Raw genomic sequence first — 16,110 nt, 5'->3', positions numbered from 1 at the left:
CTTTTTATACCACATTATTGAGTAAGTATTAAGCCAGACTGTGATGTGCATCAGAAATCAGCTAGCTAAGAAATTACAAAGACTTGCAGGAAAAAAATCTCACCCTATTATACAGAAAGCAGATAGAACCCATTATATACATATTTAGAAGATAAATAGAACCTGTTCTCTAGTAAGGTCACCTGAAAGCATCATTTGTCACACAGAGTTTATCCTAACTTTATGTTTGTAATTGGGGTGACTATGTGTGTTAGTTTATTGACCTTATCCAGAGGAAAAAGAAACTTACTTGCATGACAGTACTTTTTGGAATTAAACAATATAGGTCATGAACGCAGGAGTAACGGAGCCCTAGGGGCCAAAGGCCTATGTAGTCTTCAAAGGGATCAGGAGGTGCTTATAGATTCTCTATAGTAAATGTTGTGACAAAAGGGAGGGGGAGTCTCTCCCCTTTATCAACAGGGAGAATTAAGCCTCTTCTTTTTTTTTTTTAATGTTTTATTTATTTATTCATGAGAGTCAGAGAGAGAGAGAGAGGCAGAGGCAGAGGGAAAAGCAGGCTCCCTGCCTAGCAGGGAGCCCGATGCGGGACTTGATCCCAGGACCCTGGGATCATGACCTGAACCGAAGGCAGACGTGTAACGACTGAGCCACCCAGGCGCCCTAAGCCTATTTCTAACCTTTATTTCACATAACTGAAAACACAGAGTATAGCTGACATCTACCTAAGAAAATACTCTACCTAAATAATCTTTCAGGTAGGCAACTTAAGAGTCTAATTTGCATTAGGAAGCCTGTTTGTAACAAGTATAGAAAGAGGGCCACTGGTTAACGAGAATTTTCTTTTCTTTTTTTCCTGTGTATAAACAGTATTTGCAGGGTCCACGTAGGAACTCTGGCATTAGGTACTTTATGATAAGCTTAAAACTTCCTCCCCGGTACTTCCTTTTCAACTCTTTTTTTTTTTAAGATTTTATTTATTTGACAGAGAGAGACACAGCAAGAGAGGGAACACAAGCAGGGGGAGTGGGAAAGGGAGAAGCAGGCTTCCCGCGGAGCAGGGAGCCCGATGCAGGGTTCGATCCCAGGACCTTGGATCATGACCTGAGCTGAAGGCAGACGCTTAATGACTGAGCCACCCAGGCACCCCAACTCTGTCTCTCTTTATCCTATTTGTAGACGTCCTTTCCTTAGCTTTCCTTCCATTTGCAGAATTCTGAGCTGGCTAAAATTCTTAAGTGTCACTTGAGTACATACCTTTGTGCAGGAGACACATATCTGGAAAATGGACACTCAACTTGGTTTTGTTAAAATCTGTGGAATTGTCAAAAGACTTCTCAAATCCCACATTGGAAAAGAAAAATCTGGGGCACCTGGGTGGCTCAGTCAGTTAAGCGTCTGCCTTTGGCTCAGGTCATGATCTTGGGGTCCTGGGATCAAGCCCCGCACTGGGCTCCCGCTCAGCAGAGAGCCTGCTTCTCCCTCTCTGCCTGCTGCTCTCCCTGCTTGTGCTCACTCTCTCTCTCAAATAAACAGACTTAAAAAAAAAAAAGAAAAATTTGTTAAATCATTCATTTTTCTCCTCTGCACACAAAAAGAGGAATCAATCTCTCCATCTTTGATTGAACCAAGAGATGCAAAAACATTATTGGAATAAGTATAAAGACCTAATCTGAAAAGGATTTGAAAGTTAATGAAAATTTAAGGCTTAAGATGAAATGAAAAATAAAACTTACTACAAGTCTGCTTATTGATAGTATAACATAAAAAAGGAGCACCTTAACATAGCATAAAAGAAAGGTAACTACTAATTTTCTAATGCTTTACAAGGGATGAGCTCTTTATACTGCCAAAGAGAAGAATCAGGCTCACAGTTGTTTTACAAGAAAAAATTCTTTTTTTTTTTTAAAGATTTTATTTATTTATTCATGAGAGAGAGAGGCAGAGGGAGAAGCAGGCTCCCAAGGAGCAGAGAGCCCGACGCGGGACTCGATCCCAGGACCCTGGGATCATGACCTGAGCCGAAGGCAGACGCTTAACCATCTGAGCCACCCAGGTGCCCCACAAGAAAAAATTCTTAAGCTGTGATTCTGAATCATCGCCTTACTTCTAGATCATTAAATAAGCACCACCCTTCTCAGGAACTTTCTCTTTGTAATGTTCTTCCCAATACTAGACTTAGTAAATTACTGCACAATAATCATTCCAGACATAAAAAAAATATATTCTCAAGAAATGTTTTCGTCACCCTCAGACTAGTTCTTCTTGTACTTGATCATATTCACCTAGTTGCCCTTCCAGCATTTATAGTAATTTAAATTTTGTAATAATTTGTATAGATGTAGGCTTACAGACTGTGTACCCAAAGGCTTACAGACTTTAGCTTTTTAAAAAAATTGTGCTAAAGCTACTAGGCATGCAGGAAAGATTTTTAAAAGGTGAACATATTGGGTGCCTGGGTAGCTCAGTTGGTTAAGCAACTGCCTTCAGCTCCTGTCATGATCCTGGAGTTCCAGGATCGAGTCCCGCATCGGGCTCCCTGCCCAGTGGGAAGCCTGCTTCTCCCTCTCCCACTCTCCCTGCTGTGTTTCTTTTGTCAAGTAAATAAATAAAATCTTTAAAAAAAGTTAAAAAATTTTAAAATGCAGATAAATTGGGATTTGTAAACTTCTGAAGAAGTAACTTTGAAACATTAATGTTTTATTTGACAAATGGAAGGTAGAGAAGTCTGTGTTAAGTATCAGGAGGTATAGTTGATACATGTTAGTACTGTAAATAGACATCTGCATTATTCAAGGGCAACTCAGGATTTCAATTTACAGAAGAAATATTAAACTATATAAAAATATTAACACCTTAACTAATTCTTCAGTGAACAAAAGAGGTAAGGTGAATACTCAAAAGACTCATGTAATAAAAGCCATACAACTGGTATCATGATTGCATTCAATCTGCCTTCAACAGCTAATTCCATGAATAAAATTTAGCACTAACATTTATATTTAAAAATATTTTTTGTGCATTCAAGTTATCAGAGTTATTAGAGTCCTGACATTTTGGAAATTCTTTTTTTTTTTTTTAAAGATTTTATTTATTTATTTGACAGGGAGAGGGAACACAAGCAGGGGGAGTAGGAGAGAGAGAAGCAGGCTTCCCGCGGAGCAGGGAGCCCGATGCGGGGCTTGATCCCAGGACCCTGGGATCATGACCTGAGCTGAAGGCAGACGCTTAATGACTGAGCCACCCAGGCGCCCCAGACATTTTGGAAATTATTAAGAGGTTATGCACTGACACCCAGTAGTATGCATGGGGATTCAAGACCAACCATGAAAATTATAATGATGGAAGACTGTGATAGGGTTAGTGGGACTTCTTAACAGTCTTATTCACAGATATATATGTAAATAGCCATTACAAAAGCTAGAATATCTCCTTATATAATTTTTTTTTTTTTTAAAGATTTTATTTATTTTTTTATTTATTCATGAGAGACAAAGAGAGAGACAGAGGCAGAGGGAGAAGCAGGCTCCCCGCGGAGCAGGGAACCCGATGCGGGACTCGATCCCAGGACCCTGGGATCATGACCTGAGCCGAAGGCAGACGCTTAACCGACTGAGACGCCTGGGTGGCATCATATAATAAAATTATATATGTTGAAAAAGATGAAAGGGCAGGAGGAACTTAGCTTCAGGGATGCAAGCATGTATGAAAACATCAAAATGTATATTTAAAATATGTGCAGTTTAAGTCAAGCATATTTATTTATTATTTATTTATTTGACAGAGAGAGACCAGCGAGAGAGGGAACACAAGCAGGGGGAGTGGGAGAGGCAGAAGCAGGCTTCCTGCTGAGCAGGGAGCCCAATGCAGGGCTTGATCCCAGGACCTGGGATCATGACCTGAGCTGAAGGCAGATGCTTAACGACTGAGCCACCCAGGAGCCCCTAAGTCAAGCATATTTAAATCACACACTTTTTACAAAACAAATATTTAGGGGCGCCTGGATGGCTCAGTTAGTTAAGCATCCAATTCTTGGTTTCCGTTCAGGTTGTGATCTCAGGACCGTGGGATCGAGCCTGTTGGGCTCTGTACTTAGCAGGGAGTCTGCTTCCCCCCTCGCTCTCCCTCTGCCCTCCCCCCCCCCACTTGTGCACATTCTCTCTCAAATAAATCTTTAAAAAACAAAACAAGTACAAGAACAAAAACAAAACAAAAACACCCACAAATACTTAAAACTTGCCACTTACTGGTCATTTTATGGTTTTATTACCCATTAAAGTTATCTGTGGCTACTGTATCAGTACTTTGGGAATAGAATTTAATGAGGTGCTACTGGAATATCTTACCAACTCCATGTTCAGTGACATCACCTTGGCAATTTGACATTTACCATGAGAATAACAGGGATTGCCAAAAACTAAAATCTAGGCTTGATTTAATGTGTTATTAAGATAGCAAAGAATATGTTAATGCAGATTAAACGCATAAGTCTGGTGCATGTGGGCTTTCAATTGGGAGGACAAAAATTTGAAAATCTTCTAGTACTCAAAAACAATTGTTCCATATAATACTTAAGTACATAAAAAGAAAATAGGCAAAGATTATGGGCATACATTTTATCACGGAAGATAAACACAGAGCAAATAAATGACAAATGCTCAACATCATGAACACTTTGGGAAATGGAATTAAAACCAAAGTGACTTACCACTACACACTTATTTCAAGGATGTCACGGAACTTGACTTTTCATGTGCTAATGGTGGGAAGGCAAGAGAGAATAACCATTATAGATCACAGTTTCCCATTTCTTAAAATGTGAAACATTCACCTCCACTGTTTCAGTTATTACAACAAGAGAAATAAAACATATATCCACATAAAGAAGTGAATGTAAATATTCATAGCAGCTTTATTTGTAAATACCCCAAACCTGGAAATAACCTGTATGTCCAGAACAGATGCGTGGATAAAGTCATTATCGACAAAATAGAATGCTACTCATCAATAATACACAGAATTCTAACATTTCTCACATTTAAGGGTTTTCTCCAGTGTGTACTCTCCTGTGTCTAAGGAGGTTAGATTTGCGGCTAAAAGATTTCCCACATTCACTGCATTCATAAGGTCTTTCCCCAGTGTGAACTCTCTGGTGTTGAATGAGGTCAGATTTGTGGGTAAAGGGCTTCCCACATTCACTGCACTCATAAGGCCTTTCACCAGTGTGACCTCTCTGGTGTTGAATGAGGCTAGAACTTTGGCTAAAGGTCTTCCCACATTCACTGCATTCATAAGGCCTTTCTCCAGTGTGAACTCTCTGGTGTTGAATAAGGCTAGCACTTTGGCTAAAGGATTTCCCACACTCCCCACACTCATATGGCTTTTCTCCAGAATGAACTCTCCGGTGTTGAATAAGACCAGAGCGCTGCCTAAAAGATTTCTCACATTCGCTGCACTCATAAGGTCTTGTGCCAGTATGAATCCTCTGATGTTGAATGAGGTCAGATTTTCGGGTAAAGGATTTTCCACATTCACTGCATTCATAAGGTCTTTCTCCAGTGTGAACTCTCTCATGTTGAATAAGGATAAATTTACGGCTAAAGGATTTCCCACAAACACTGCACTCATAAGGCCTTTCTCCAGTATGAACACTCCGGTGTCGAATGAGGTTAGAGAACTGTCTAAAGGACTTCCCACATTCACTGCACTCATAAGGCCTTTCTCCACTGTGAATTCTCTGGTGCTGAATGAGTTCAGATTTGCAGCTAAAAGATTTCCCACAATCACTACACTTGTAAGGCACTTCTCCAGTGTGAACTCTCCCATGTCGAATGAGGTTAAAGATTTGTCTAAAGGATTTCCCACATTCGCTGCAATTATATGGCCTTTCTCCAGTGTGAACTCTCCGGTGTCGGAAAAGGCTAGAGCTTTGTCTAAAGGATTTCCCACATTCACTACACTCATAAGGCCTTTCTCTAGTGTGAACTCTATGGTGTTCGATGAGGTTGGATTTGTAGCTGAAAGACTTCCCACATTCACCACACCCATAATGCATTCCTCTAGTGTGTAGTCTCTGATGGTGAATGAGTTTAGATCTGTGGATAAAGACTTTTCCACATTCACTGCATTCGTAAGTTCTTTCTCTAGTGTGAATTCTCCAGTGTTCTATGAAACTGAAGTTATGGGTAAGAAATTGTCCACAATTTCTGCATCCATAAGGCTCTTTATCACTGTGAATTCTCCAGTCTTTAATAAGGCCAGAGATTTGGCTCAAGAATTTCCCACATTCACCACACTCATATGGCCTTTGTCCAATGTGAATTTGTTGGTGCTGCATAAGGCTGTAGTTCGAGCTGAAGGCTTTCCCACCTTTGCCACACTCATAAAGCCCTTCTCCAGAGCAAACACTCTGATGTTGATCAAGTCCATGGTTGTGGCTGGCAGCTTTTTCACATTCACCCCCGTTGTACTGACTTTTTCCACTGTGAAAGGCCTCTCCACTCTGGTTGCCACGGTGTGGCTCCTCACTGTTGGGATTGGTCTGGAGCTGAAGATGTCCCGAGGTCGCTGGGAAGTCCTCTCCAACCTTCCTACATGTGAAAGGCTGCCCTGACACACAGAAGTTGCAGCTTGTCACATACGAGGCCCTGTCCACATCTCTTTTCCAGGGTTTCTCCCAACTGCCATGCCTCTGTTGCTGGTGAAGGTCTGCATGGAAAGAGAAGCATCTCACACATGTGGCACCCAAGTATGGTTTCTACCAAGGGTATATTGTTGGTGCTCAGCATGGTGCAAAATATCTTTCAAGGCTGGGATACACATCTCACAGGGGTGGATCTTCTGTGTGGACAGACCTGCCTGAAAAGCCCTGACCTGGGACTCTCCTACAGACATAGTTTGCTCAGAAGGGGCCTCCTCATCTTCCATCCCATGCCTAAAACCTGAAAGCAGAAATGCTGAAGAAATGCATATTGACTTTGGTGGGAGGGGGAAGCCCCATTTCAAATGTGTGTCTGACACAACAAGTTGCATCCATGTGATTGTTATGAGAACAAGGCAGCTGGGGGCAGGTTGAGGTAGGGGCTGCTTGGTGGTATTGGGCCTCTGGAGAGACCAGAATAGGAGAGACCTCAACAGACAATACACAAGCATAGGGTGCACCACATGGAGGAGAGGTCCCTGCCTCCTCACTCCTCCTTCAGTAGGACCTTATGTGCTGGCAACATGGGCATGCTGTGTGGGAGGCTGGTTGTGGCCTGTCCCAATAAAATTCAACTGGACCTGAGTAGCTGGTTTAAGGACTGTGTAAGGATATGTGCACCCCTCATGACACCATGTGCAGGTCAATGTTGGAGGATATCGTAAAGGGAGCAGTGCAGAGGAACTGGTGGCCCGGGAAGGCCACAAAAGTGGAAAGAGCCAGCAGTCTCGGATGAAATGACAAGTCAGCCAACTGTTAAGTATGCAGAAGAAAAGGTAGAAACAATACATGGCTGGTGGTACCTGTACCAAAACACTACCGAACCCATGGCAAGTTCCTGGATGATCTGAACAAGGCCCTGACGTCATGCCCTCCCCCAGCTGCCACTCACAAGGGCCAGACCTCCTCTGAGACCATCTTGCCATGTCCACCCTGTAAAACCAGTGTTTTCCCTGCACTCTCCACTGGGTAACCCCTCAGAACCTGCATGACGTGAGTTTTAATGAAAGACGCACAGTGAGCAGCCACCGCCGGCCCTGTGCAACTTGTCATGCAGTAATATTCCGGAAAGAAAATGTAAAATACAATCGAGGGAGGGTCTTACAAGAACAGCCCATGGTCCATATGAATAATGACCATGACCTGGCACAGGCAGTCGCAAAGAACTGTCAGCTAGAGGAAGGGGGCAAAACTAGAAGCCAGGGATCTGGACACAGTCACCCTGCCAGGGAGAAGGCAAGGTGGGATCCATTAAGTTAACTTCAAGACTCCTGACTCCCAGACCCTCCCGTGTACTTTTTTTTTTTTTTAAAGATTTTATTTATTTATTTGACAGAGAGAGAGACAGCGAGAGAGGGAACACAAGCGGGGGGAGTGGGAGAGGGAGAAGCAGGCTTCCTGCGGAGCAGGGAGCCCAATGTGGGACTCGATCCCAGGACCCTGGGATCATGACCTGAGCCGAAGGCAGTTGCTTAACAACTGAGCCACCCAGGCGCCCGCTCCCGTGTACTTTTTGAGCTAACAGGTGTCAGGGATGCTTGGGCAGTCCATTGCTCAGGGCACTATACACAGCTCAGCACGAGCACCCACAGCACACATAACAAGAAAGTGGTGGAAATTAGGAGAGCCCGTGGTCCAGCTGTGGGAAAGAAAGAGCCAACTCTGGGGAAGAAAGGAAAGGCAGGACGTCACCTCAGGACACAAGGAGCAATGTGACAATCTTACCCAGCGATGCTACAAGTGCAAAGTTCTCCAGCATCACATCGCAGTACAGGAGTCTCTGAGTTTCATCAAGGAGCCCCCATTCCTCCTGGGAGAAGTCAATGGCCACGTCCTCAAAATCCATACCCTGTCATAATGAGGACAGTTCATTCTATGATCAACATCTCTCCTAGGAGTCCACTTTCATTAGAACCCCCACCCCCCACATCCATCCTCAGCTCAGTCTACTCCACACCTCAGAGGAGATACCAGGCCTGGGTGTCCTTGGAGCCACTCTCTCCTCACGTTCCTACTGATACTGTGTCTTCCCACAACAGTAACAAGCAGATGGGCAGATAGAGGCTATCTGAACGGTGGACCTGGCCTGGTAGTCACGATGCCTCTTATCAGCGTAGTCGGTGTCACAAACACAGGTTAGGGAGAGAAGCTAGCTCTAGGGAGGGCGTGCATGATCTGACTCTGGTCTTATCAGGCAATACCACCAAAGTCCCCAGATCATCCCTCCAAGATGCAAAAAATGTGGCCTTATCCTTCAGCCTTATGACCCCAATTCTAGTGTCCTGTGGTCATGCTTTCACACTCACTCTTTCTGCCACACTTCTCACAACTGCACTCCCACAGCTACAGCCCCCTCCCACGCTACACCACAGTCATCTCCGTGGCTTTTCTACATGTTATTCGGCATACATGGCCCAGAAAATGCCTGGCAGTTCAAACAGGATCAAATACTACTCCAGACTGATGGTTTCCACTGAAAGAGGCAGCCTTTGGTGCTACTATGAAGACCTCCCTCCCTGTTCCTTGCTTGAACCTCACTACCAAGAAAATTTATATTCTGAAATACCAGATTTCAGATACACATGGCTCTCCTCCACCTGTGTGCCACATGCATTTGACGTCCCCTCTCCAGTCACAGCTGTCCTCTCTCCATCTAACCCTCATTCAACACTCAGCTCCAGTGGCCCCGTATGTCCTTATACCCTACCCCCAATTAGTCTCATAAATGACCACTTGTGCCCCTAAGCTAATCCACCAGCCTAACCTGAACACTTAGGCCCCACCATGGAATACAATGAAATCCTGGTGAGTCTGTAGAACAGAGAATAAGCACCAGCTTCCACCTCAGCGTCATCTTGTTTGAATTACTCCTATGCCCCCCCACATCCATCTCATGTCCACTAGTCCCCTGGAGCCCCTGGCCACATACCAAACCACACATTCTCCCCTACCTTCTCTATGATCACTTCTCTCCCTGATCTGTGTCGGGACACCCACATCCCACAACCAGGGAGCCAAGCAGGAAACCTAGTCCTCAGATCCATCCTCTTCTTCCTGGGCTACTATTACCATTATCCTGACCAGGATTCCCCATATTAAGTGATCCACAGCTCCTCCCTCGTCCACACACTCTCCACTACCTTTTGGAGAAGTCTACATCCCGAACTCCTCCTCAGAGTTCCAGAGGCCCACAAACTGTTCTCTGAAATATCTCCTACCCTTAATGGACCAAAAAGAAATCTTCTGGTATCTCCAATGAAAATTACTCTATGAACTTCCCCATCTCAACTGATGGGAGCTTCCATCCTTCCAACTGCTAAAGCCAAACCTTCAAGTCACCCCTGACTCCCACCTCTCTCCACCTCAAAATTAGAAAACCCTGGAAGCCACACCTAAAACACTAATGCGGAGTCCAGCCACTTCTCCATGGCCACCACCCTGCTCCGGCTACCATCACACTCACCCAGACTATTACAGTAGCCTCCTCTCTTCTCTTCCTACCACCAACTTCACACTTTTACTCTTCTCCATGCTGCAGCCCCAGAGAGCCTGGTAAGACCTCGGTCAGATCACCTGCCTTTACTCCTCCAAACCTCCCATAACAGCCATCACCAGGGTGTCCAGACCTGACTCCTGCCCCAGTCCTCCCAGTTCCCACGAAAAAGAAAGGACACCTGCAGGCCCCTGAGCCCTCAAGCCTTTGCACGTCCTGTTACCTATGCTTGGGACCACCTTCCACATCTCATGGGCTAAGTACCCAGCCCAGCCCAGGATCTGGTGACCTACAGAGGAACGCATTACGTCTGGGCTTCAGTCCTCAGTGCACTCCCGCTAGTTAGGTGATCTTTACAGAACTCAGCCTTCCGTGCCTATTATCACCCCTCTTCCCGTCCGCTCATCCTGTGAGCAGCTTCAGGAAACTTGTGAGAACCCGATTTCAGACACTGTCCCTCCCTGTTCCCAAGTCTCCCTGGCTTCCACCGTTCTGAGAATGAAGGTAAAACTCCTGAGGCACAACTTCGCCTCACACTCTCTGGTGCCTGCAGACACAAGACCCTGGGTTTCCCCAGTGCTCCCGGCGCAGTCGCACCTCAAGTCTTTGCACGAAGCTGCCCCACCCCGGGGCCCGCTCCCGCCCGCGGCCCCCGCCCGCCGGCGCCTCCCTGTGCCGGACACCGGGGCCTGGGCGCAGGGACGGAGCCGGCGCCCCGCGCTCGGGACTTTAGGATGTGGGTCGGGGGAGGGCCCGGCGGACGAGCGCTTACCTGAGCCGGGTCCCTGGGCGCGGCCGCCGCCATAGGACTCGGTGGGCGGAGCAGGGCTGTGGGGCAGGGAGATCTTGAGCTCAGCCTGCTGCGGGCCACCCCGGGGTGCGCCGCCTCCAAGCCCTAGGACCGTCCCTTTGTAGCGGGGAGAACGCTTCTGCCGCCGACCCGGGGCTCCGAAACCTCAGAGTGAAGACTCCAGAAAAGCCAAAATGACCGCCACGAGGAGGACGCCGGAAGTCCCGCCCCGACCTGGCGCGTCCGCGTGGAAATGCTCCTGTCCTGGGCTTTCATTGGTCAACTCCGCCACCGTTAGGCACATTGCCATCTGGGTAATGTAGTTTCCTCAGCCGCACAGGTGGTCAGAGTGTCCTAGTCCTTGACCTCAGCGAATAAAGGTTTCGTGGTGCCACGAGTCTGAGAAATAAGAGTCATCTAGCCTTCAGGGAAAGGAAGCTGTTTACCCCTTCTGGAGAGTGTTGTCTGCAACTGATCCTTGTTAGAGACATTTCAGACTCCATGAAGCTCAAAATTGTCCCTTAAGCCAAAAGTATTTCAGTTATTCTCAAATGCTACAAATTTAAACGGACACAGTCTCTTTAATTTTTTTTTTTTAAGATGTTATTTATTTACTTAAAGAGAGGGACACAGCGAGAGAGGGAACACAACCAGGGGGAGTGGGAGAGGGAGAAGCAGGCTCCCGCTGAGCAGGGAGCCCGATGCGGGGCTCGATCCCAGGACCCTGGGATCATGACCTGAGCCGAAGGCAGACACTTAACGACTGAGCCACCCAGGCACCCCAGACACAGTCTCTTTCAGACTCAAAATGCATCCACTCTTAGCTAGAATGTGATAAACACTTTCTTGCTCTTCAAATGCATGTAGTCAGAAGCGTTAGTCGATTTTGTAACTCTGAATCTTTGGTCAGGGCCATGACTTGGAAGAAACAGTGATGTTCAGACCGCCCTGAAGTAAGAGGACAAGGAGTTATCTCTGCATCTGGTTCCCAAAGAGAACCTCTTTCCTGCCTGTATATTCAGTGATCATGTCCAAATCACAAAGCAACACTATTTATTCATTTGATATTTCTTCATATCTTAAGATATATTCAAATCCTTTAGAAATCTGACATCTATCTCAAACGGAGAACAACCTATTAAATTCTGTTTTGTTTTGTGATAGTGGCTACAGCGTTCTGAGGCAGAGTGCATGTACAAAAGAGTCATCTAAACACCACTGTCTCATCTCCTTGCTGAGGGATTATTGTTTCTTCAAGTGATTGCTGGGACTGTTGTGCCTGAGGAATTGATGATATAGCTGAAAAAAAAATTGTGAAATGCAAATTTCAGAGAGCTATTAATAATGATTATGTAATTACTCAAAGATAGTGGTAGAAATAGCTCTGGGGAAATATCAGGGGAGGGTGAAAAAGGTAAGACATCAGATTTTTATCAGGACACACTTAAGTCTGAGAAGAAACAGTTAAGCTGGAGCGCCTGGATGACTCAGTAAAGCATGTGGCTCTTGATTTTGGTTTGTGAGTTTGAGCCCCATGTTGGACCTAGAGTTTACTAAAAAAAAAAAAGAGAGAGAGAGAGAGAGAGTTAAGCTGAGTCCAATCTTTTTTTTTTTTTTTAAAGATTTATTTATTTATTTATTTGTCAGAGAGAGAGCAGGGGGAGAAGGAGGCAGAGGGAGAAGAAGGCTCCCCACTGAGCAGAGAGCCCCATGTGGGACTCAATCCCAAGACCCTGAGATCATGACCTGAGCCCAAGGCAGACGCTTAACTGACTGAGCCACCCCGGCATCCCCAAGCTGAGTCCAATCTTGGCATTGTGATTCTTTTTAATCAATTTCATCCTAGTGGATTTGTAGTCTTTCTCATTGTAGTTTTAACTTATAATTTCATAATGACTAGTGTTCTATAACTTTTCTAGGCCTAATGACCATTAAAAATGTTCTTTAATGAAGATTTTGCTCAAATATGTTGTCTATTTTATTTTTTGTCTTTTTCTCATTGATTTCTATGATTTTTTAAAAAGATTTTTTATTTATTCATTTGAGAGAGAGCACAAGCAGGGGGAGAGGCAGACGGAGAGAGAGAAGCAGACTCCCGCTGAGCTGGGAGTCCGACGTGGGGCTCAATTCCAGGACCTGAGATCATGACCTGAGCGGAAGGCAGATGCTTAACCATCTGAGCCAGGCAGATGCCCTATGATTTCTTTTATATATGGTCCTTCAGTTAGATGTTCACAAATTTGTTTCTACCATTCTGTGTTACAATTTTTTTTAAAGATTTTATTTATTTATTTGACAGAGAGAGACACAGCAAGAGAGGGAACACAAGCAGGGGGAGTGGGAGAGGGAGAAGCAGGCTTCCTGCGGATCATGACCTGAACCAAAGGCAGACGCTTAACGACTGAGCCACTCAGGCGCCCCTGTGTTACAATTTTTATTTTTTATTTTTATTTATTTATTTATTTTTATTTTTAAAAGATTTTATTTATTTATTTGACAGAGAGAGACACAGTGAGAGAGGGAACACAAGCAGGGGGAGTGGGAGAGGGAGCAGGCTTCCTGTGGATCATGACCTGAGCCAAAGGCAGACGCTTAATGACTGAGCCACCCAGGTGCCCCCCCGTGTTACAATTTTTAATAAGCATCTTTTGAGTTATTCCAATGTTTTTAGGGTCATCTTTACTTTTACTAGAAATTCTTCAATACTCCAATGTCTTAGTTAATACTCCTTTTATTAAATTTTCCCAATTCAATTTAATGTGGAGGTTCTTTCTCCTGATTGATTCCTAACTAATAATGGATTAGTTCTGGCAGTAGTCCTAGTAGATAAACCCCTACGGATGGGATTTGGGAATTGACTTGACCAAGCCCTTGGGCTTGAATGAAGTGCTGAACACCTAGCCAGTAGGAAATGGGATGCTTATGACCCATGGTATGCATAGACAGCATAATGAATCCATTACCTAGGGTCGATTACGATGAAATGGCACCTGCAGCACATGCCTGGAACCAAGTGGGTGCTGCAATGAGTATTAAGGCAGTGATGGTGACTACAAGGAGTTTGGTCTGGGAGGGATTCGAATTCACATTATTGCTTACAAAGTGAAAATGGTAAGCTCAAGAACATTATCTCACAGCTGAAGTCTCCATATGAGAAAGAGAGATTCTATGATAGCCCTAAAGAAACTCTGTAGCTGCAGGATTCCTATTGCTGAAAATCAAAGCATTAAATCTATAACTTGCTGAGTTCCAAGACTGTTGAATACACAATCTCACAATGTTTCTCATGTGAAAGGGTGTTGGTTGATAAAGGGGGATTCTGAATGCTGGAATGGGGGTCATCTGGTTGGATGCAAAGAAACTGACAATCTGGATTCTAAGTTAACTTGAGTCTCTCTTACCAGGTGTCTGAAGAGACTAGCCTTCTTCTGCTAATACCACCTGGGGCAGATGGCCTGTAAAGGAATGCTAATTCTCTACAAGACTCATCACAACAACCTAAAACTAGTAGCAACTCAGCATGATTCAGGGAAATAAGAGGAAATAATGGCTTGATAAAAAAGAGACCCCTCACAGACCCCAAACCTGCAACCCTCCTGACTGGGCTGCCCATTGCTTTGGGTCATGAAAACAGCACCTCCACAAGCTCAGCACAGCTACCAAGGTCTCCTTAAGATAAGATGAAGCTAAACCTGAGCTCTCTGGTGTCCACCTGCAGCGGGGGAGGTGTTCTCTGTCCTCAGTCCCTTGCCAGATGCCATGGTGCTGGAGAAGGTCACCTCTCTCTCAGACACCTTGGCTAGTCAGGGAGCCCCTTTGGATTAACTGAGCAAAAAGTAATGGGAGTTTGTAGATGTATGAAAGGCACTGCCAGCCATCATATATGGTGGAGCTCAGTGAAATGTTGCTGCTTTCCACCCCTAAGCTAGGATGTTCCTGAGTAAGAATAGGACCGGAAAACAAACAAACCAACCAACCTTGGCCAAATATCAGGTAGTCGTCTTAGGACTGGATACTCTGGTCAACAAATGATGCTATCTTACATATATTGTAAACTATTGGGCCATTACCTAAAAATTGTCCGTATCAGGGTAAAGAACTTTGGGACCATCTTACCTCACAGACACCCAAAATATAAATAAAAATCACCACATTACAAGACCTTCCAAGGACATTCCTTATTCTCTTGGGAGTTACAGACATGACTGACAGTACCTAATGCCACAGATTTTAACACAACCGGTTGAATGCCCATTTTCTAGGAATATGTCTCCTCCACAAAAAGTTACAAACTCAAGGGACACTGAGGAATTTCAGCTAACTCAGAATACCATAAAGGTAAGGAAAAGAAAGGAAAGGAGGGCTACAAATAGGATAATGAGGGACAGGATTTAGCAGGATTCATTGAGGAAATATTAAGCTTATCATAAATTACCTAACGCCAGAGTTCCTAAGTGGACCCTGCAATACTGTTTATACAGAGGACAAAAAAGAAATAAAATTCTGGCTCACTAATGGCCGTCTTTCTATACTTGTTATGAACAGGCTTCCTAATGCAATTTAGACTCCAAGTTGACTACCTGAAAGATTATTTAGGTAGGGTATCTTAGGTAGATCCATCAGTTGCTAGAATGTCAGCTATACTCTGTGTTTTCAAGTATGTGAAATACAAATTAAAGATAAGAGGCTTAATTCTCCCTGTTGAAAATGGGGAGAGACACTCCCCCTCCATTCTGTCACAGCATTTAGCGTAGAGAACTTGCAAACACTTCCTTATCTCTTTAAAGCATCTCTTTAAAGACTACAGGCCTTTTGCCAGTTGGGCTTCTTTTTCCCCCAGATTCAGGACCCAGGATTGTCTTTCATCAACAAATGGGAGCTGATTTTTTTAAGATGAAAGATCTTGGGTGCCTAGTTGGCTCAGTGGGTAGAGTGTGCGACTCTTGATCTTGAGGTCATGAGTGTTTGCCCGACGTTGGGTGTGGAGCCTACTTTAAAAAAATGGAAAGATCTTGAGAGCCATCATTTTGAAATGCAGACATCAAGGGAGATAGCAGGTTTATCTTTCAGGTCCTATGGGAGGATAGGAACCTAACTTTGGTGAGTGCCTTGTTTAGTTTCAAAAAA

At 44.6% G+C, this 16,110-nt stretch overlaps 1 protein-coding gene across 1 annotated transcript; it reads right to left on the bottom strand.

Moving 5' to 3' along the window:
• Nucleotides 1-4,246: 4,246 nt before the first annotated feature.
• Nucleotides 4,247-11,473, bottom strand: LOC117997800 (zinc finger protein 551-like). The gene is made up of 3 exons (XM_034986213.1): nt 10,966-11,473; nt 8,426-8,549; nt 4,247-6,708 (listed from the first exon to the last, which is right to left on the bottom strand). Exons 1-3 carry the CDS (start codon nt 10,996-10,998, stop codon nt 5,039-5,041), a joined length of 1,827 nt encoding a protein of 608 aa, XP_034842104.1. The 5' UTR covers nt 10,999-11,473; the 3' UTR covers nt 4,247-5,038.
• Between the last annotated feature and the right edge of the window lie 4,637 nt (nt 11,474-16,110).

Source organism: Mirounga leonina, unplaced genomic scaffold, assembly GCF_011800145.1.
Source record: "Mirounga leonina isolate KUSES-001 unplaced genomic scaffold, KU_Mleo_1.0 Mir_376, whole genome shotgun sequence".
NCBI lineage: Eukaryota > Metazoa > Chordata > Mammalia > Carnivora > Phocidae > Mirounga > Mirounga leonina.
The sequence above is the reverse complement of the archived record's forward strand: the minus strand, read 5'-3'. Positions and strand labels throughout refer to the sequence as shown.